The 22051-nt window shown below is 42.4% G+C and overlaps 1 protein-coding gene across 5 annotated transcripts in view; it reads right to left on the reverse strand.

Moving 5' to 3' along the window:
- Positions 1 to 2024: 2024 nt before the first annotated feature.
- The window catches only part of kcnc2 (potassium voltage-gated channel, Shaw-related subfamily, member 2), a 57368-nt gene continuing 37341 nt past the window's right edge, over positions 2025 to 22051 (reverse strand). The window contains exons 2-5 of one of the 5 annotated variants that reach the window (XM_026363012.1): positions 10366 to 11299; positions 8479 to 8649; positions 4041 to 4137; positions 2025 to 3259 (exon numbers count right to left, since the gene is read on the reverse strand). In XM_026363012.1, the coding sequence (XP_026218797.1) occupies positions 4076 to 4137; positions 8479 to 8649; positions 10366 to 11299 (1167 nt within the window). In that variant the 3' untranslated portion in view covers positions 2025 to 3259; positions 4041 to 4075. Of the gene's footprint in view, positions 8309 to 8478; positions 8650 to 10365; positions 11300 to 22051 lie in introns of all 5 variants that reach the window. The other 4 variants (XM_026363011.1, XM_026363014.1, XM_026363010.1 and 1 more) reach the window with 4 other exon arrangements.

The raw sequence follows: 22051 nt of genomic DNA on the forward strand, positions 1-22051 counted from the left end.
ACTGCTCCTTTAATATCCAGTTTCAGAAAATGAACTGCATTAATATTATGACATATTACGATGAAGCCCACAGTATTAGTGAAACCTATCACAGAAACCTTGAAGACTGGATTGGTAGAAATAGCAGCAGCAGCTTTGTCACTCCCCGGTGTCTCATCTCGTCTCATGGTTTCTAGTTTGTTTGTTTATTTTATTATTAATGTTCTGTTGCCAATGCTGCCATTTCTTGTTTCCCCGCGTGTCACTGTGGCACTTAGCGCTGCCCTAGTGGCTGTCAATAAGGGGATCCATGTCAGCGTGTGCGTAATTTACAGCATTCCTCGTGGCTTTTTGAGCAGGCACCCATAACAGAGCCTGTAAACGGAGCCCCCACTCTACCGTCTGACTCATGCTGCCCTCCTCTACTACTCCAACCTCATTACATGCCACTTATCGGGATTTAAATGCCACATTGCAATATAGTAGCATCAGGGCCCAGCTTCTTAATTTCACTCATACAGTGAGGACAAATATACAATATAGAGGCTAATAATCAGAAGAATCATGTGCAGTGTGCTTTAACATACGCACAACACCTGAAGCAGCATCAGTATTATAAATGTCTCCTATTCCTATTATAAACCTCTCACTATCATGTCAACTTTTGTTGTAATGGTAGAAGTTCAGTAACACACACTATTGTTTTTCACTTATATATTTCTTTATGCCAAGTTTTTAATACAATAATGAATAATCAGACCTCAGTGACACTGTTGCGCTCTGTGCATGTATCTATTAATCTACTGCACCTATTAAGTGTACATCTGTCATTTAGTTTGGGTGAAGTATGTGTTTTCTTAGTGTTTCACTGGGAATGTAAAGAGAATCAGAAAGTTGGAAACAGCCTCTGACGCAATATTCATGTCACGAATTTGGTATTTTGGGGTTTCAGCAGTTAGAAGCGTACACCAGCTTCCTCCCCAGGCAGGGAGAAGGAGGGTGGGTGTAGGATTGGGGGGGGGGCCTCCTATCCTGAAAAAAAAAAAACCACACACTCTCCCAGCTCTGGCTGGTTTACGTCTCTTTTGGCACGTCTGCGGCTGTTTCCATAGCGACGGGAGTAAAGATAGTCGGGATGTCTCGGAGATACAGTCGAGCCGAGCGGCTGCTGATTTGCTGGACGTGAGCTGAAGAATGAGCAGGAGACGCAGGAAGTGGGAGAATAACATCGTCTCAGCCTGAACCTGCGGGGAGAAATCAACGCCGAAGTGCCAGACAGGTGCAGCTGCTCTTTGTTTGGCTGATAGGAGTCACGCACACGTGTGACGTGAAGCTCCAATCACTCCTTCAGGGAAATAGCACAAATGAAGCAAAGAAACCGATTAAAAGATAAATAGTTTATGTGAATCTTTCACATAGCATTTACCTTTACTCTATACACATTGTTTTGACTGTGATATACAGTATGTCACCTTTTTTTTTTTTTTACATTTACAATCTGACATGTTTTTTTGAGCATGCACTTTAGAATGCCAACAAAAGGCTCCACAAATACAGACTTCAAACTAGAACTTTCCTCACAGTAAAACATACAAAACATGAAGTCGGATCAAAAGCCCTGACAGCTTTTTTGAGGACACGATGGAGAAGCACAGCATCAGACTACCATGACTTTTACAGGTAAGAGCAATGTACTCAACAGTAAGACACAAAAATACATGTTCTGGATTCGAAAAAATAAACACCTTATTATTTTTTTTTTTTCAAGTTACGTCATCCTAAAAATACACAAAGAATGGTACCCCCTTTGTCGATTCAAAGAGGAAAGCAGCGTGTGTACTAGACGAGGAGGATAGTGGGGGTACAGGGTGACACTTTAACAGCAAGCCAACAACTGTGCAGGTCGCAACCAACACAACACATCATTTGTGCCACCTGCCGGTCCTGTCTGTCAGCTTTCAGAGCTGCGTTTTCCCTCTGCCTTCTTATTTTTCACGGGCTGCTGAAATCACAGTGTGGATCGGTGCTTTTCTTTTTTTTTTTTCTTTTTTTTTTTTGTGGGTGCTTATTGCAAATCCGATCTGATTGTTTGGGGGGGGGCGTAGGGGATTGCTACAGTGCAGATGCAGCCGTTGTAGAAGCCCCGCTTGAAATAACTTGGTCGACTTCTGCTACACTTTTGCTCCGCCCCCTTACAAAGGGGAAAAAAAAAAAGTTTGGAAGAATCAAGTTATGCAGTTTTTTTTTTTGTAGCCACCAGGAGTTCTGAGGAATAGTCTGGTAAGAAATTTTGGTATGTGAAAATAAAAAAAAAACAAAAACATTTGCAGCACTAACACAGGGTACTTGCATGTTAAATGCACAGCTCAGGTGAGGTGATGGGGGATGGGGGGGGGGGGGGACTTTTACAACGGCGACTGCCTCACAGGGGGACTGTCTCATTCGAGTTTGTGCTAAAAGCTAACTGGAAGAATGACAGCGTCGACACTAGGCCCTGCTCTCTGCTGACCTGGCCTTTCGAACTGCAGATCTTACCCTGGAGATTTAGGATACACACACATTAAACACACAGCAGAGCAATTAACCTACCGAAAATTTCCAAAGGGAAACAAAAGCAGATATGACCAGGATGTCACATTTATTCAACTTAGCACGTTTGTCTCTCTATACTGTATATACTGTATGTAGAAGTTCATATATGAATACACTCCATTTTTAGAACACAAAGTGCCTCAACTGATACATGTTAATACACTTATTGCAACGGGGGATACCACAGCAAGAAAAGTGATTGACGTTGAGTGTAATGGCGCAACTTGGCAACCGACCACCGTTGTTACCTAACTTGCCATTAAAAGACAGATGTGTGGAGGGAGCCGCTCGGCCCAGGTGTGCTGTGTTGTCATCTTATTTACAGGAGCAGTATCTATACAGTAAATAGTCTCTTTTAAGGATGTGTCCATTTGCCCCCGCTCCCCTTCCCCTGCCCTTTTTTTTTCCATTTTCTCCACAGTTCCAAAACAGGAAAACCAAAAGAGAAATCAGGAAAAGATCAAATGCTTATCGAAGTCCTTGTAGCATTAAGTTGCTTTCCTGCTCGCTGAGCCATGAGCTGGGTGGCTGCCTGTCGGTGGGTTTTACTGCATGTGCGTCCTCATTCCGTATTGTCCTGCAGGAGTGGCCTTATGGCTCCAAATGGGGTCCTCCCACTGCACTAGGTCCTCATGCTGATGACAGTCTTATCCCACCATCATCACCATTCAAATAGGAAATGAATTGTCTGAATAAAATATAAACACATCTCTAAATACACAGAATGCATCTGTCTCTGCTGAGCATCATTTCAGAAGGCCTCGCCATGCACACACTGGCTACTTCAAATATCTGCACAAGAGGAGAACCTGGTACGAATGTATAGTCATGTGTAGTGTTCTTTCAGCATATGTCCAGAATTATAAAAAGCTCTATTGCAGTAGTTTAAGTGGAGGGTGATTCAATATTTTTTTATACAGATAAAGAGAAATATTTGTGAGAGCTCTTCTTTATTTTAATTGTTTGACTTTTTGCCGAGCTACGTGTAAGATGCATCTAGCTGTGAGCCAGTTGCTAAGCAACCTTGTGCTATTGGTATAGACATACTGTAGGGATGGGTGAGGCACACTGCTGCATGGTTATGTCTGCTGGCCCACACCTGTTAACAGTTTTTTTGCAACAAAATTAATATGATTTTGGGTGTAAAAATCATGCATTTCTTCAACAGAGTCTGGTGGTACATGATGCAAAAAGCAGATTTGCCCCTCAAATACACAATTAGTAATTATACATATGTCTTAATATGAATATGGTAATGGTACACTGATTAAAATGCTACAAGCAACACCTTTGATGGTGCCGACAAGTGTGCATATTTGCGCTTGTGCCTGCAAGCACATACTGGAATTTCTCCTTAGGGTTATTGAATAACCCTGGTTTTTAGTTCACACTCACACGCACACAGACATGCACAAATCATAATTCATGAGTGCGAAAGTGAGAGGGTTCTGCACTGCTCAGAAAGTTACCTTTCTGCCATGGCGGTGCCTTTCCCCCAAAGCCATTAAGATAGAACGCTGCTCTCTGCTTGTGTGAAACCAGTAAAGACAACCTCTTTGCAGTTATCTGTGAGTGAACAACCAGAGACACAACAGCTTTGGTGGCGCTCCGTCAAAGAAAAACAAATTACATAAAGGGGGGAGACAAGTTAATCGGAAATAGCAGCAGAGAAAGCCAGAAAATAATAAATTAATACACACACACACACACAAAATAAAGGGTAAAAAAAATCAAACCACACATGCAGAGAGAAGCGAACACCCAGCTGGCATTTTGTGTCTTTAGTCCCCTTGGTGGATTGTTGGTGAAGCAAATGGGAATATCATCAAAATGAGATAATACAAGTTGAGTAATAAATAAAAAGAAACACTCCTGGGTGTATCGCCTTTCCCTCTGTCTGCCTCGTCCCTTCTCCTCGCCACAGACGATGGTTACGGGATGATCCATGCAAAAACATGAGCGGGCCCTGCAGCAGGCGAAGACTGACGGGCTACGTGAGTGTGCTCGTGCGAGTCAAAGACAAGTCCTTTCAATCCCAGCACCCAATCCCTCCCCCACCTGCATCCCAAAAATAAAGTAGCAAAAAACAAAGACACAGGAGTCACAGTCGTATGAGGTTAAAATGAAGTGACATCGCTCTTTCTTTTTTTGGAAGCACATCTTTTTTCAAAGTATCTAAATATAGCAACATCTAATATCCCTGATTATTAATATGTTTTTTTTATTAAATGTTATGGCTGCTACTTCTGGAGCCACCAGTCAGAGTTCTTTTATTGCAAGTGTCAAAGTAGGACAACATCGAACTACAGGGAACTCCAAGTGACACAGGAGAACTGACTAGTTATTTAAGGATGGTAGCTAAGCACATGTACCTTCAAGGACAAGGGGAAAGTAAGGAGTTGCTCAGGTTGCCCAACATTAGTCTTAGCTACAAAGTTAAGTACTTATGCACTAGTCACAATATCTAGAACAGAGTTCGATATAATATCAAAGAGTGGAGGTTTGATGGGGAGGGGGCGGTAGGATCTAGGGTGGTTTAGGCCAAACTGGCCCGCGGCTGGACGTCTCACAGGATGGAGGGGATAGGGGAGCGGGAGCGCTGCAGCGGGCAGGGCGATCCGTAGGGCGAGGTCACAGGAGACAACCTTAGGGCGCTACCAGTCAAGCCCGCTATGTTGTTTAAGCTCCGGGATTTCTCATAGCCTTCAGATGAGGGTGCGACAGAGAGGTGGTGGTTGTGGTGGTGCAGGAACAGGACATTAACACACACAGGCAGGCAGGCAGGCAGGCACGCAGGCAGGCAGGCAGGCAGGCACGAAGGCAGGCAATGATCCGAGTCCGAGCCAGCCGAGTGAACCGAGACAAGACAGGAGACAGGAGTGAGACAGAGGAACATACTGTATGGTGAGTGCATGCACAACACATCTCCTAACAGTGACAATAAGGCAGACTGTCTGTCTGAGATAGCACATATTATAGCTGTTGGTGATTTGGAGAGAGAAATAATCTCATAAGCTGAGCAGGTAGAGCCAAAGAACCACAGCTTTTCTGTCTAATGATGCAGAATTTCTTATTCCACTAAGGAATAAGTTACAGCTTCTATTTTGCCTGAAGTTGGTATAATTCAAAAAGAATTCTATTGCTGGTTATATTTATATATCCGATGATATGAAATCTATCCAGTGAAATGTACAGTGTGACTAGAAGCAAACTTGATCCCTAAGCCCCTCTTATCTAGGGGAAGACAAAGTGAATTTTGTCCATGTGTCAGAAAACAGGAAGTCAAACTCTGACTGGTTGGAACTGTATGAAAAAACAGAAAAACGAATTAAATGATTACTACTATAAAATAATTTAAATATATATAAATATATATTATTATATATTACTATTTGAAGTTGCTATTTAGCCAAAAGTGGTTCTTTGGCTTTAGCTCGCACAGGTGGGGGGAGATGTCTGTGAGAGTGAGAGTCTGAACTATCAGTCAAATAAGAAATATTGTTCCTCTATACATGTGGAAATTAGAGTAACAGCAGTCATTCATCTTATACCATCACCATTAGTATTTATCATTCTAAGAAAGTGTAGAAATGTTATAAAAGTAATGATAAATATGCAGCGTGTTATTATATTAGCGTAATATTCACCACTTAAAAAGTTCTAATATATGCGATATGATAGCAAGTGCACATATTAAGACTACAAACATGCACATTATGGATCAAATGTGTTTATGCATGTTTTCATTTCATTTGTAGCCTTGTCATACTGATGATAATGAAGGTTAATTATTAATCTTTTAATTATCTACGCAGACTTCACATATTAAGTGAAGTCAAACTATTCAAAATGCAGCATGTGACGCATGCTGGCTCATTTGCATTCGGTCACTCTGTGCAAAAATAAACAAGCAAGCCAAAAGCAGCCGGATCATTAATGGAGCATGCCAATCAGCCGGCGTAAACGCTGATGAGGAACAGCTAATGGAAATGTGGCCTCATCACCATACTGCGTACGGCACCCATTTGTTTTACCAAGAGGAATGGTGTACAGTAAATTAAACCAGGGCTGTTTCAGAACCAGGCACAACAAAGGACGGCCTGGGTCTATGCCAGTAGGTAGCAAGGACTAGAAAGGACCTGATGTTTTATGCATTAGTGTTAGCGTGGCAGCGGCTGCAACCGCCGACTGAAGCAGCAGAGATGAAGACACAGCTGCTGGGCGAGGAGCCCTGCTATAACGGAGACCACCATGATGTGCTCTCTGTATTATCTGGACTAGATGTGCAGCAGTTTAACCTTTTAGACTTGGCCAGCTTGAAAATCATCAACAAGTTATTTTATTTGTCACTACACTGTATTTTGTATTATTGTAAATCCGAATGATCAGAGTTCTTCTCAAAAGGAGAGCTGGAATTCAACTGAACAAAATGAGGCACTTGAATGGCAAAACAACGATTTGCCTGCTACCGAATGAGTACAGTAGCACTGTGAGGCTATACGCAATAACGCTGAGAGCAGGACATTCAGATCGACTCTGATGCAAGACAATTAAGTGCAGCTTAACTCAGAATTAGCGCCTCAAGATGCTTGAGATAAAGTTGAGGCGTTAATTACCCTTAGGCCTTACGTGATAGATTATTTTAGCTGGCCAAAAAGAGACTGTAATTACAAGTGTTTTATAATAATAGAATGTGTTTGCTACAATGAATGCCCATCAAATCAGCTGCCACATGACCTCATTTCAACAGTGTGCAGCGTCCCGTTTATACATTTCACTAAACGACCTATTCTGCCTTTGAAACTGCACGGAACAGCAGCAGGCGTTTGTGTAAATGTGAACTTAATGATGACCTTTAGCTTGGGTCAAAGTGTTTGGAAGGTCAAGCTCTTTGTGAGTCCGACCTTTCCACTGATGCATTGCTGTTGAATCTGACGGCAAGATTTAAAGACACATTTTATCAATGCTATTGCTCCTGGGAATCGATGGAAACTGTTTCAACAGCTAGTCGAAACTTCCTCTGCCAGCGAGGATTCCGTGTTCAGAGACAAGAATCAGGTCATCCTGGGGTTGTAACAGGACCCCCGGTCAAGTCATCGTGTTTGACTTGGACTTCTTCATTTAGAATTGATTGTTTGCTACAGTGAAGTGGCCTGAAGCAGCAATTGTTCAATCACAGCTTAGCAGCTGTAGACCTGACCAGCATCAGATTTCTCTTGAGTACATCAGGGCTCTAGTGAGAATCATACTCAGGGAGGGTTTAGGGATTTGCGTTGCTCTTAATTACCTTTAGTGTTGAACGAAAACAACACTTATTATACTAATTTGCAGAACTTGGATGGTTGGACGTCTACTTAAACCATTTGAATTCCTGCCTGCATGAACTATCTGCAGTGTATCGTCACCTTAGAGGCAGATGATACACCAGGCTTATTTGGGAGCAGTAGATGGACAATGTACCAGGCAACAGCCAAAAAAACAAAAAAACAAAAAAAGAAGTGAGGCACTGGGTCAGAAATTTATTCAAGTGTTTCCAGGCAACAAGAAAACCTGAATAAATTGTTAAGAAAGCAACAGTTCTGAGTCAGCTGCATGGACACTGTTGCCCCTCAGAATTGCTAAAAACGTTGTGTTATGTACCACAACACAAGGTCCACAGGTTACTGTACGTTACCTTATCTGACTAGGCCTGAACAAAATGCCTTCCACCCTCCAGTGATGTTGGTGTCCCTAGTCGCTAAGGACATGGATCAGCTGATGAGGATTTGGACTAATGACTGTGTTTTAAAGATCTTTTTAAAACTATTTTAAAACTCACATTATACGTTTAGCCATACTTTAAAATATTTATTCAAAGTTTAATTAAATACTGGCTTGTAATGCAGCTCAATCACCACATGCCGCTACCTGTTTTTCGTATTCCTCCGTCTGCAGGACAAGTGTAGTCACTAGCAGCAAGTAGGAAGCATGTCCCCGTACTACGGCGATCCTGCTCCCTGGTGCTGGAGCTTCGCATCGGGACTCTTTCCTCTGGAGACATGGTCAGGTCACTGCCCCCGCTACAGTCGGCTGACAGAACTGCACAGGACAAAATCACACAAGTTAGATGGTTAGCTGCAGTAGGAAAGTCCACATCCTGTTTTTCCCAGTTAGATTCTTTAATAGGTATAATTTAACTCTCCCAAAATCACTCTTTGTGTAATTATGGAACAGTTCACCAGTAGAGATTAAACTCACAACTTCACTTATGTCTTTTAAAAAGTTATTAAAAACTTAGTTTTTTCATGAATTGGAAGTTAATGATGGATTGATCGAGTATGGAATATATTGTATTGCTTTTTCAGTAGCTAAATATAATAAGAACTGAAGTAAAAGTGTTAAAGTGTAAAGTGTAAGAGTTAAATTGTGCCAATAGCACCAAAGTGTCCTCTCTGGGAAACATTAAATGGGAAACGTCCACCCTGAGAGAGGATTTGGGGAAGTAAGGGAATGGGGAACACAGTCACAGTCACAGCAAACATCAAGCAGCCTCCCACATTAAAAGCATGCACTAAATGTCACCACTATGTAGCACAGCAGAGGTCAAAGGTTACATGGTCACATTTTGTTCTTAGGTACACAGACGGCGTTAAAATTTAATTGACATAATTGGAGGATGGTTGAACTGTATTTGCTGGATAACGTTTTTGCATTTTACTCAGGAATGTTTTTGTCCCGCCAACCAGTACTGTCTCTAGAGCTCTAGTCTTGTTACAACAGCTCGTGCCTCTGTCAAAAAGCTGTTAAATGCACATAAAAGCACTGTACCATTGCATTTGTATGTGCTGTTACTCTCCACAGATTGAAGATGCAGTGACAGTTTCACAGCTGACAATGCCAATTGTTGTGATGTATTGTGTCATGAATTACATCAGTGTGGCTCTTTTATGTGTTTTTGGATGACGATGGAGGCCTTAGTCGCAGAGGAGTAAGCTTTACCAGACTTGGGCTGGAGAGGTAGTACTGGCTGGGTTTTCTCCTAGAACATGTTCATAAAGCGAGAATAAAAGACAAGTTTAAGTTAAAGGTTCAATAATTGCCTTTGATTATTTATTCTCAATAAGCTGGTATGCCCCCTCATATTAACAAAATTAAATACAGTTTATGTTAAATAGAACCTTTTATATTGCAACATACAGCATATTGAAGAGAAAAAGTATTGCATATTGTCTTTTAAAAGGCCTTTAAGGAAATCATACAGGTGACTAAAGCAGATTCATTCTGTTTGTGCATTCAGTTGAGGCATGAATAATTCTATACTTATTAAATACAGTGTGCGATTTCCGAGACCTAATAAACAAATAGACTGAGAGGAGCCCAGAGTGGCCTAGCCTCAGGAATGTCTTAGCTAGAATTCAAAGAAAGTCGGTGTACAGAGGCTGACACTAATTTCCATCAATACGAGATGTGTCAGAGCAAATTACTGACACGGGCCCAGAGGGGAAAACAGCCACCTACGGTCTGAAAGGCAAATGAACAATCCCTGCTGGAAGAAAAACTTGGACACAACAACTGTGAATTCTTACAAGCATGAGCTATTTAACAAAACCTTCTCCTACTCTCAGTGCCTTTCTCATGGTCATGCTTATCACCGTAGAAACCAGAAATGTAGCCTGCGAGGTAAAAAGTCTTCTGTTCATGAGTCTCCAGGGGCATCTGTCATATGGCTACTGCGTTCTACCTGAGCAGAAGTCCCTGATGCATTCACTGTCACTACATAAATATCACCTCTACAATAACTTCATAGAGACTTACCTGAACGGTTGCGTTCTAGTACTCTGCTCCCCTTGACATGGCACAGGTCACCTTGAGTGCTGTTGCAGGTGGTGTTGAGATCAGTTTTGCAGTAGGTCGGGGACCCTCCCTGCACTGCCTGAGGGATGTGTTTCTTCCTTTTCTTGGGCAGCTTCTGCTTGGCCATGGCCAGGGAGTAGTACATCCCAAAGTTATTGACGATAACTGGCACAGGCATGGCTATCGTCAGCACGCCAGCTAAAGCACATAGTGCGCCCACTACCATGCCAGACCAGGTCTCTGGATACATGTCACCATAGCCCAGTGTAGTCATGGTGACCACGGCCCACCAGAATCCAATAGGTATGTTCTTGAACTTTGTGTGGACGCTGGCAGTTGGGTCATTGGGTTTGGCGCCGATTCGTTCGGCGTAGTAAATCATGGTGGCAAAAATTAACACTCCCAACGCCAGAAAGATGATAAGCAGCAGAAATTCATTGGTGCTGGCCCTTAATGTATGGCCCAACACCCTTAGCCCGACGAAATGACGCGTTAGCTTGAAGATGCGCAGGATACGAACAAAGCGCACCACCCTGAGGAAACCCAGCACATCCTTGGCCGCCTTTGAAGAAAGGCCGCTAAGCCCTACCTCCAAGTAGAAAGGCAAGATGGCCACAAAATCAATAATGTTGAGCACACTCTTAACAAACTCCAACTTCACTGGGCAGAAGGTCACACGCACCAAGAATTCAATTGTGAACCAGAAGACACAAACGCCCTCCACATAGGTGAGAGCTGGGTCAGTTTCAATCTCATACTGAGGGCCCGGGTCCGCCACACTGCTGTTCCGCATCAGCTCAGTCTTGTTGATGATCTTGTTGAAAGCTTCATGAGTCTCCAAGCAGAAGGTGGTGATGGAGACCAGGATGAAGAACAAAGATGCAAAGGCAATAAACTACAAAGGAGAAAAACAGAAAAAAAAGAACATATGTTACTATCAGTCCTTCACATACATATCAGATTAATTCAGTGTTGATGTTCTATATAGTGGCGTACATACAGCGCCCATGACACATCACAACTTTACCCTTGAGTGCGACCTGACACAAATTTAATTAAATTGCATCAATTTAAATGGTCTTCAGAGACAGGAGCAATTGAACAACAAATAAACACGCACTTCCCCATGCTCATGGTGGAAATGTAGCACGGTGCAGATGCAAACAGATTTCATTTACTTATATTGGGCTGTTGCCAGTAAACCAAGCAGGAAGATCAATTCAGTGTTAGACTTTATAATCAATGGGAAATAGCAAAGCTGAATTAGTTTTGAATGGTTCCTATTCCAAACTGCATGTTTCAGCTATTTCCACAGATGTTAATATGATTAAGATCAGGACTCATAGAAGGCCAGGATTCGTTCTCAGCCATTCTCATGTGTTTCCAGGTGTGTTTTACGTCATTATCCTGTTGGAGTCACATGACCTGTGGCAGAGACCAAGCTTTCTGACACTGGGCAAAACATTTTCCTCCAGAATACTTTGATAGTCTTGAGATTTCATTGTACCCTGCACAGATTTAAGCACCGTGTCCCAGATGCAGAACACAACTCAGCCTCCTCCATGTTTCACAGTAGGTACAGTGTACCTTCCTTTGTATGCTTCATGTTTCCGTGTCTGAACATAGAGCTGATGTGACTTTCCAGGGGACGTCCTGTGGACCTTAAACATCTGAATATTATGTGCAACTGTAGTCACAGGAACATCAAGCTGCTTGGAGATGGTCTTACAGCCTTTACCTTTCACATGTTCAGTGTGGTACAAACCATGATATCAAACAGCACAGTGACCTTCCACCTTTTAAATTGTCAGAGTGACTGATTACAGGATACACTTTAGTTTAACATGTCCCTATGGTTTAATCTTTTCTAGGGGTGCCATCATTTTTGTTCAGGCCAGTGTCATTAATTTGTTTTTTAAAAAAACTTATTTTTTTTTCTCTGTTTTTATTATAATCTTTGTTTCTGTTCAGGGATACTGATTGGAACACGATGAACTCTTGACCCATGACACAAGAGAATCTACTGTATCTGATGATGCAGATCTTTAGATGCTGTTGAAAGCAAAGGATAAAAGGAGAGTCAGTGGTAAGATTATTTTGTCAAACAGTGATGACTCAATTTTCACGCTATACTGATTAGGTACTAATTATTTAGCAATTAACTCCTTATTGGTTGGTAATTACTCAAATTTGCATCTAACCACAGAGTTGTGACAGTTACAATGAGTTACACTACACATCTGACTACAATTAAAATTCTTTAACATGGCGCCTGCCATGTTTCGTGAGAAATTTAAGTGTAGACTGTCTTGATAAATGTACCACTGCAGGGTACAGATCACTCCCCCATTTTAAACACTGTCTGTCATCACTTATTTTCAATATAGAGCTCAACACATGCTTTGCAATGTTAAAATGTCTACAAATGAAAGGCATCTTTCCTCACTCGTCCCCCTTGTGACTAGGCAACAGTGTCCAAGGGCAAAGTCGGAGATGGCGACGCCTAAATAGTCCTCTTGGGTGCTATTTGCTGTCCCCTCCATTTATATCCACTGCCAACATGAAAAAGGACGGAAATAAGGCGTTTCTATCAGGATGCAATAAATTCCCCAGCTTTAAGTGAGGTATTAGCGGCAAGACAGGGTGATATCATAGAATATCTATTGTGTCAAGGGTAAGCAAGGGATGTTGACAGGGGGCAGTGACTCAGCAGCACAAATGCAAAACATTTTACAATTTCGAAGCAAAGACAATAACACTGATCATGCAGTGTTAATTTGTCTTTGACTGGCAAAATGACAACATGTTGATACACTACATCAGAATTGACATGGTGGCAGCATTAAATGAGTCGTATACAAATCTTGTTTTGTGATTTGGGAACCAACAGATGCACCCAGATATTCAGCTTCCCTCGACTGAGCTAACATCCGCTGCTCAATCTGAGATCTGGACAGAGCAGATTTCCACACACGCAGCCTACTATGCTCCTTCTCCACCTTCCTCCCACAGTCCACGCACTGGTACGCTCTGCCTCCTTACTGTAGCTCTAAAGAAGTCGTTTCACACCCTGCCTTGTTTTTGGATTGCATGACTCACACGCTCACTCTCAAAAATATCATTGCCACTATTTGGGTCACCAAGCTCCTGAACACTGTGCATTCACTCTACTGCTGTTAGCATAGCACTCTCTTCATATTATTTATTATTATACAGTAAATGTGCCTGTAACAGCCTTTTCAGCTCATTCACTGGCACCTTCAGTTTGATGAAGTTACACTGCATCACTCTGCAGCTCTTTATATAAAGAGAATTTGAGTTTTGTCTTACTTTGCATTTTCTATTATGTTTCACCCATTGTTCCTTAAACTCCCATCGATGCATGGTGTGTGCACTTGGTGTTTATGTACTGAAAGTTATCACAAAGTAGAGTATGGAGGTTTTAATGTGTCTTCTGTGTCTTTACTGCATTTGATCGGATGAGGCTGCTGTTAATATAGAGCTGTTTACACTTAGCTGTGAGATCGGCTTGCTACTCACTCTGCATTTATTAATGGAAAGCAAGTCATATGGAGGCTGTGTACAAAGTGCTCACACACCATGACACGGCCCATATCAGCTGCGGCTGATGTATGCATAATAATAAATAGCTTTAAAAAAGTAAAGGTGTTGCAGAGTGGATATTTCCTTTAAACGTGCTCCCACTCCTTCAGTTCAGACATGCCCCCTCTCTCTGCCTCCGTGTCTGTCTCCCTCTTATCATGACGTTAACTGCAGGACTACCTGAGCTGTGTTCTTTGGCAGGTTTGGATGCTGTGCCAACTAATGACAACTGCTGCCTCGTGCTGGGCTTTAAGTTTGTCGTGTTGGCGTCTGCAGAGCGCGGATATATCCTCTCTCCCTGGTGCATGCCAGCCTCTAACAGCTGAATCATGTCACATTAAACCAGACACCAAACACACACGCATACACGGTTTATAAACACACACGCGGCCTCACAAGGTTATTTATGATGGACATTAAAAATGCAAAGGTGCTACTCTACCATGTGATCGCAACAGGCACATGCTTCTCGCCATCCAGATTTCCAGCACACACACGCTGCATGCTAAATAAGTTCTGTACTCTAAGCCGCTCTTTGAAGGCAGCGCAGGGCGGATGTAGCACAGACAGTCCATCTCTGAACAATGCAGATTTAATTTAGCTTGAGGACATGCCCCATTTTGCTGCCGTCTTTTTCATCATATTTAAAGCGATCAGTTTTCTTGTTCGTTCTCACTCGTGACATAAGCCATGGTGGCTGTCACAGAGGTCAAACATGTGACCTTCATATCGAACTCTGAACATGGGCTCAACAACGATTAGACACTACAGAAGCAGGAAACACAATATAACATTCACCCATGAGGACGAGAGAAATGGTAGACAGCCTGAGGGTACAGAGGAGTTTAATACATTTTCCTCCCATTTGATATCTAAAGTAAAAATGTTCTGTCTGCCATTTTGATCGAGGCCAAAGTACCAATACTGGGCAGATTGCTATTAAAGTTGCTGCAGATACAGTATTAACGATCCCCTATTAATGAGGGTACTAATTTTGTTTTGTTTTCCGTTCATGTTGATAATAGTTTATTTTGTCAACATCTATTAAAATCTACACAGAGCCATAAACATTTGATCCCAAGCTGTTTCCACGCCAGATGAGATATATCATTTCTCCAGCATGGTCTGGGTTGCTCTGCTGTAAACTGCCCAAATGCATATGTCTGTATAATACTATATCTTAACTTTTCAAAGCATAATTTCCATGGAACATAAAGTACAATTTCAATATTAACTTCAATCCATGTCATCATCTTACAGCTACATTATGTAACTTTTTTTATATGAAATGCCGCCAACACAGTAAGATGATGTCCCACCTGTAATCTTACTTTCCCCAGTTACAAAACTGCAGTTGGCTTAAATCTTTTTTCTAACTGAGGAGCAAAAGTTTTGCTGCTGGAATTTAATCGTAAAGATTTAGGAAGTGAACATTTCCGTGTTCATGGGCAACTAGCATCTACAGTAGCAACTAGACACTATAGTTTTTTATTGTGTTGATTGTATGAAATATTAATGATCTTCTTGCAAGTAGAAACATGCTGTTGATCATTCTTATTCACTATAAAGAACTAAATGATCTTCATAGTGCACGAGCTGAATGTTGTCATGTGAATGCTGCTTCACTTGAAGCCTAGAATAAGTCAGTCACTCACAGGAAGTCTCCTCTCAGAGAGAATCAATCATAAACATGTTTCCTCTAACACGTTATTATCACATCCATGCTGCCTTAGTCCTCATCCAGAAGGAACTGGGCAGAATGATAGCACATGTTATTTCAAAATAAGGACATGTAAAGAGGAGACAGTGAAAGCAAACTCTTTAAAATGCTTCATTCACAAGCTCTGTGTATCTCTTTACTATACTAACAGAGTGAGTTTGCAGTCCCCCCCCAAACACTGATGCAACACATACTGCTGTGATGGCTGTCACAGCCCCTGCATCAGGGAGGCCTTCCTCATAATCACATCATTTTTTTTACAAGACGTCTCTACCACCCTGGAACTCTGCCTGTCCAAAGCCGGGGAGAAAAAGACATGAGCAAAATGCCAGATCAAACGTCTTCACTTACATCTGCCACTTGGTGTGAAGCCGCCAGAGCTGGCATAGCAGGTCGCTGACAGGGGAGCTATACAGCCTGAGGTTGTTGCACAGTAAGTGATACAGAGAACTAATGGAAAGGAAGAACTTGGTGGTCTGCAGGTGACGAACAGGCCTGTCAACAATCAGTGACGAACCGAGTATACATTTTTCTGTACATCCCTTCATCCCTTTTGGCGCAGCAGCACGTTGGACGGGCAAACCTTGGCACCTCCCACTAAACCTTCCCCCCCCCCCCCCCCCCCCCCCCCCCCCCCCGCCCCCCCCTCCACAACACACAAACCCCGGGCCCAGGCTCAGGCTCCATTTCAGAAACCGCCCTGCTGGCTCAGCCAATCAGAGCGCTCGCTGCCCCCACCTCCTTGGGACTGCCACCATCTGTTTGACACCATGACTGGAAGCTGTGCGCTCCGATCCTGGCCTCGGACCACCATCCACTGCCATACTGTTTTGGCCCTGTGTAAACTGCCATGACATCATCAAGCTAAGGGTACCCCGGAGGTGCTGACACAGATCAGGAGGATTTCAGAAACACTTGCACACTCACACACACTGACATAATTAAACCTGTGGGGTTTGGGGATTCGAGCTTGTATGTGGCATGCCTTCTGTTTCTGCTTGATTGCCCAGTTATAATTTCAATCTGGATTTGGGATTTTTCCACTGTGTATACACGTGAAGCATGGAGACATGTTAAACTGCACGTCCACAAGAATGAAGGCATCACTGGCATCAAGCATGTATCTCATACTGTGTGGAAGGAAAATTACCCTTGAGTCGTATTACCCAATATAAATCCACTTGATACCACTTTCTAATAATCTAATATCCTGTAACTAAATTCTGTTAATAAATAACTCTCCTATGCATTACAGATCAATAAAAGCCTTTAATAACCAGGTGGTGCCTTTTAGCCTGTTGTTTTTGTCGCGTATCCCACAAATGGACTATTTTGGTTCACTCATTCCAGGGCGTCTCAATACTAATGCAAAAAAAAGACATACACTCCTTTTACATCGTTGAAGGTGCCTTATTAAATCTATTTCTAATATGCCACCTTTAGTATGTTTTATTATGTAAATTAGCCTTTATACTGTAGATAGATACTGTAGATAGTCTAATAACAAAAAAACGTCATGGTTACTGTATTTATGGAGCTAAGGGGTCAGTTTCGCCTCCTTTTAAATGACAACAACATGACTGGGTATGAATGTATTCTCAGAGATAAGGATGCACGCAGTCAGAGCTGTCTCACAGACACAGAGCTCAGCTCCAGCTCCAGCTGGAAGCAGAGACCCCCGGGCAGAGATATCCCTGTGAGTGTTGCTCTGCGTCTGTCACTCAGTGGTGTCGTGTCACTTCAAAGCGACCCCCTCCCCTTCGCCTCCACATCGCTACCAACCCACGTTACCGACAACACACCAGGGAGAGACACTGATCACCTACTTAATGACGGGAGCGTCTTGGTCTATGTATCTCTCTCTCCATCCCTTTTCTCATGCTGCCTAGTAACCAATAAAGCAGAGCTTGCAAACAAAAGCCAAATAGACTCAGTAAGGTTCAAATGCAGAGCATGAAGAACAACTGCACCTGTCTCCATAGCAGTGAAACCTCCATATATCACACAACATGTGAATCAACACATCATTTTCCAATGGCACTAGGATCACCATCTTGCAAGGTGAGAGTGTGGAGGTCGTGGTGAACCTTTCCTGCAGTAGGTCAGACTTGGATGCAAAAGATGCAGAAAGATGCTACAAAGTATTTTCCTCATCTTTAGTTGCCTAAATTTGACCACACCGTAGCTGCACAGTGTACTATATAGTGTGTGAAGGGAGAGGCACGACCTGCTGCTGACTTGGCCCACTTATCAACATGGTCAGCAGTTGGCGCTGCATCCGGTTTGTGACACACAGACATCCCCATGGAGGCAATTAAAGTAGTTTAAAGCTCTTAGTGCATGATTGGCACAATTTGCATAAAAAAAAAAAAAAGTTGCAGCTCTTTTCTGAGTCAAATAGGTACACGCAGACATGATAGCTTCAGTTTTACACTTCCACAGGGTATAATCATTTGACATCCGTCGCAAATAACCATCCTTAATGTGCTCAGAAATCTTTGTAGTAACCTTCGTAATAACTCCCAAACTTGCTTGAGAATTCTAACATTTTGAGGTTTTCTTCAATATCAAAGTAATCCAGTGAAAACTGCCTCCACGTCCATGGATACACTACAAACAACAACTGGTAATAGGTAATTCAGCATGGTTTAAATAGAGCCAATTTAAAAAAAATTAAAAATAAAAGAGCACACAGAGCTAATGCAAACTATAAAATAACTGTTTCCTAAAAATACACAGTATACTACTACTATTTTGCAACTGTAGACACATGCAAGGCGCAGGTACCCTGCTCCAACTGATACACTTCTGGATCTGTAGTCATATGTATACATGGCAGTTCCCTCCATTGTTTAAGTCACCAGAGAAATAACACACACATTTCTAATACATTTAAGTCTGTTGAGGAACTGCTTTGTAATATACAGCACAACCTTTAGAGCCTGGTTTTAATTTTAGTGGTGCAGAATCCAGCAGTCAACAATCACACATGAAAAGTCACACTTTGTCATGACGTGCTGTCAATGTGGACATCGTTAAAGTGGAGATGTTGCTCTTTTGCACAAGCTTCGTCTGAGATCTAGAAAAAAATAAACAAGAGACAGCTTGACAAGGATGTCAAAAAAAAAAGAAAAAAAAAAAGTGACTCCTTGTTTTTCACGCCTGCAAGATCTTATTCACTCCTTTGACCTTTTAGGTGTCAATGAAGGAGAAAGTGTCTGACGAGTGCTTATGTTTATTTATGCCGTTTCCTGCTGCTGCTGCGCTCATTGTAATTCACTCCGGATAGGACAGTCTGCTAAATACATATGCAAATAGAGCATAAAGAGACAAGTGTAGAAAATTCTGAGCAAGACTAACGACAAACGACAGCGACTTTGCAAATCTGGCTGGAGTTGAAACCACCAAAGAGTTCTGTGGGGTTTGAGTAAAGCCTGTCTACAAACTGTGTGTTTGAACTGTTGGACTTCCCAGCACATCCTGTGGGGTTGGGGGGGGGGGGGGGGCAACTTTTTGATAACCGTCATCTTCAGACTCAAGCCCATTAGCTTCATGCACATCTAGCATATCTGCTTAGACATGCCGTGTGATGGGTGAGCCAGCTTGTAGGAGGGGAGAACGGTGCATGCCGGGATGTAGACGCGATGTCTGTGTTTGCAAGTTCTGTCACATTGAGCTCTCGTTGCTAAAATTAAACATTGGTTAAGTCAACATTATGCAGTGTAGTTAGCTGAATGGCTCATTTAAAGACCATCGTAGCGCATACATAATTAAACCACCAAGTAATTGATTTCCATCTCAGCGTTATTCTATAGAGACAAGGCTGGATGATATTTCTTTTATTAAATAAAGCGAGATAAAAATAAAGCGAGTGCCTGGGAGGACAGTGATGAGTCCCATGGAATATCAGAGATGGAAGAATAGAGGGATACTAATGAATTGTCCTACGTTACAATACAGTCCCCAAACAAAAGCAGGATTTTGTCGTACTATGGGGCTGCACTTCTGATCATCTGCCACCATGGTAACGGCACCTTTTCTCTCTTTTATTTTTATTTTTTTGTCTTTGACAGCTCAAGATGGTGAATCGCAAAGGGTGGAGAGAGAGAGACAGAGAGATGGTGAGGAGGGAGAAAAAAATGGGAGGCGGAGGAGGAGGCAGCAGAGGGGAAAATGAATGGTTGTGCTCTTTGGCAGAGAAAAGGGTTTCCCCCTCTTTCTCATTTCCTGTCTCCCTCTCGCTGAACATCATAAAAGAATTACTTTTTTTGTTGTTGTTTTTTTCAGCACAGACAGATGACAAAACAAGAGCAGGCTTTACTGTCACTCAATCACCTAAAAGAATGGGTTTCAATAAATTGTTTTCGTAGCACATTTTAGAATCAACAACTGATAGAGGATGGATGCGAGTGGGCGTCACCGAAAACAAATCGCCGGCTCCTAAGAGAAGAAAGAACAACAACACTCAAGTCTTTCTACATGACCGGAGGATTTGCTTTTCCCCTCTTTCTTGCCCCCCCACCAAACTCACGTGTTTCCTACTCATCCTCATTATACAGCTCGCTGTGACATGACTGCCAGCTCGCTTGGGGAACCCTTCTAAAGCTGTAGCTTTTGGCAACCAACCAGACGCCGGCGCTAAAAATAGCCTATCAAAAATTTCCAGGCGTTCCAATTTGAATAATTCATTGTCAGTTTAAGTCGGTGAAGTCAGCGATGGAGGGGTGGGAGTGGGGGTGGGGGGGGGGGTGCTGAGGTAGAGACAGATAAATCACCACCAGCCGCCATCAACTTCATTTACACAGAGGCTCTGCGCTCTCTTAGCGCCAGATAGCGTCACATGATATGAATGATATCTTTTAAAATGTACAACTGGTAGTTTAATGCATATTAAACTTACAGTATAAAAAATATAGATTTCATGGCAGCGGATAACAACACAAAAACACTAATTGGTGTAACATTTGCATTTTCACAACACCTAAATAAAGGTGGAGCTTTGCACGCAGACATAGAAGTACACGTGAATAATCAGAAACTTTCTTTGAATTGAGATGTATATTGTATGATTGGCATCTTATTGTATGACTTATGTTGATGAAAAAAAATTCTTCACTGGCCTTCAAAATATTTTTGCAACACAGACGAAGCTACTTATTAAACTACCAATCCTGAGAAGAGCTCTGATCAGTTTCCTTTTACCATCTGTCCCGTAGAATGCAAAATCTCTGTCAGCCTGCTGCAAAGTTTTTAGACAACAAAGCATTTAAGAGACAAACGAAAGTGAGCATGTGAGCTCAAAATGAAACAAAAGCTGTATTCAACCTCTGCAGTCAGATAAAAATACTTGTGCCTGAAGATCCCAGGGAGAGTGCGATGCTAAATATAACCACCACGCTTCTCTCTCGCTGCCTCGCTCTTTCATCTGTTCACCTGACGATCGGTATTTCAGGATTGCGCTCATGGATCAGACGCACACGTGAAAACCCGTGTGCATGTGAGCTGCTGTGTGGCAGCGTAAATATCAGTGATGGCTGCGATGATGTGTTCAGTGACACGCCATCCTTCAACGGTGTCTCACTCGGAAGGGGAGACTTGGAGGTGGTCGTGATTTGGTGGTTAGGAGGCATCCTGTATAGAGGATGTAGTCCTGAAATATGGCAATAAAATATTAAATGATTAAAAATACAGTGAAAATAAAGTCTAACGTGATGTTAATGTTAATGTTTTAGAGAATTCAGACTCCTTTTTTAAGTAGTACTTGAATGAGAATTGCTGCATAAGTTGGGCATACTGTGTAAATCCTCAGACAGCTTTTATCCCTTCTTTTCTCAGTGTCACAGAGGGAATGTAGCATCCATCGATTTCTTGTCCCCGAGCCACCCCAGTCTCTAAAGAAAGTTTCTATTCAAATCATCACTAATCATAATAGCCCCAAAGACGCCATTACATACACCCGTTTCCCCACATTGACCGCCCATGTTCCCAATACAAGACGCAACCCTTTGATTCTTCATCAAAATCCCGCTCCCAAATCCTCAGAGACTAAATGTGACATTAATCACATTTCAAGGCTGGGACACATCTGAGAGTCCAACATGATAATCTGAAACAGAGGAGGATGAGAAAGACATGGCTCCAATGGAAGACGGGTAGCCTCATTTGACTTAACAGCCTTGATATTTCAGTGGCCCGCGACGTGTTTGATTTGGTGTAGCACAAAAGAAGCTCGGGGCCTGGCTGTCACTTAATGCAGGGAGCCTGGTTTGACAACGGGATCAAGAGTTGGTCGTGGTGGAGAGTGGCAGACATGCAAGGTAGTGT

Source organism: Anabas testudineus, chromosome 23 (assembly GCF_900324465.2).
Source record: "Anabas testudineus chromosome 23, fAnaTes1.2, whole genome shotgun sequence".
Lineage (NCBI taxonomy): Eukaryota > Metazoa > Chordata > Actinopteri > Anabantiformes > Anabantidae > Anabas > Anabas testudineus.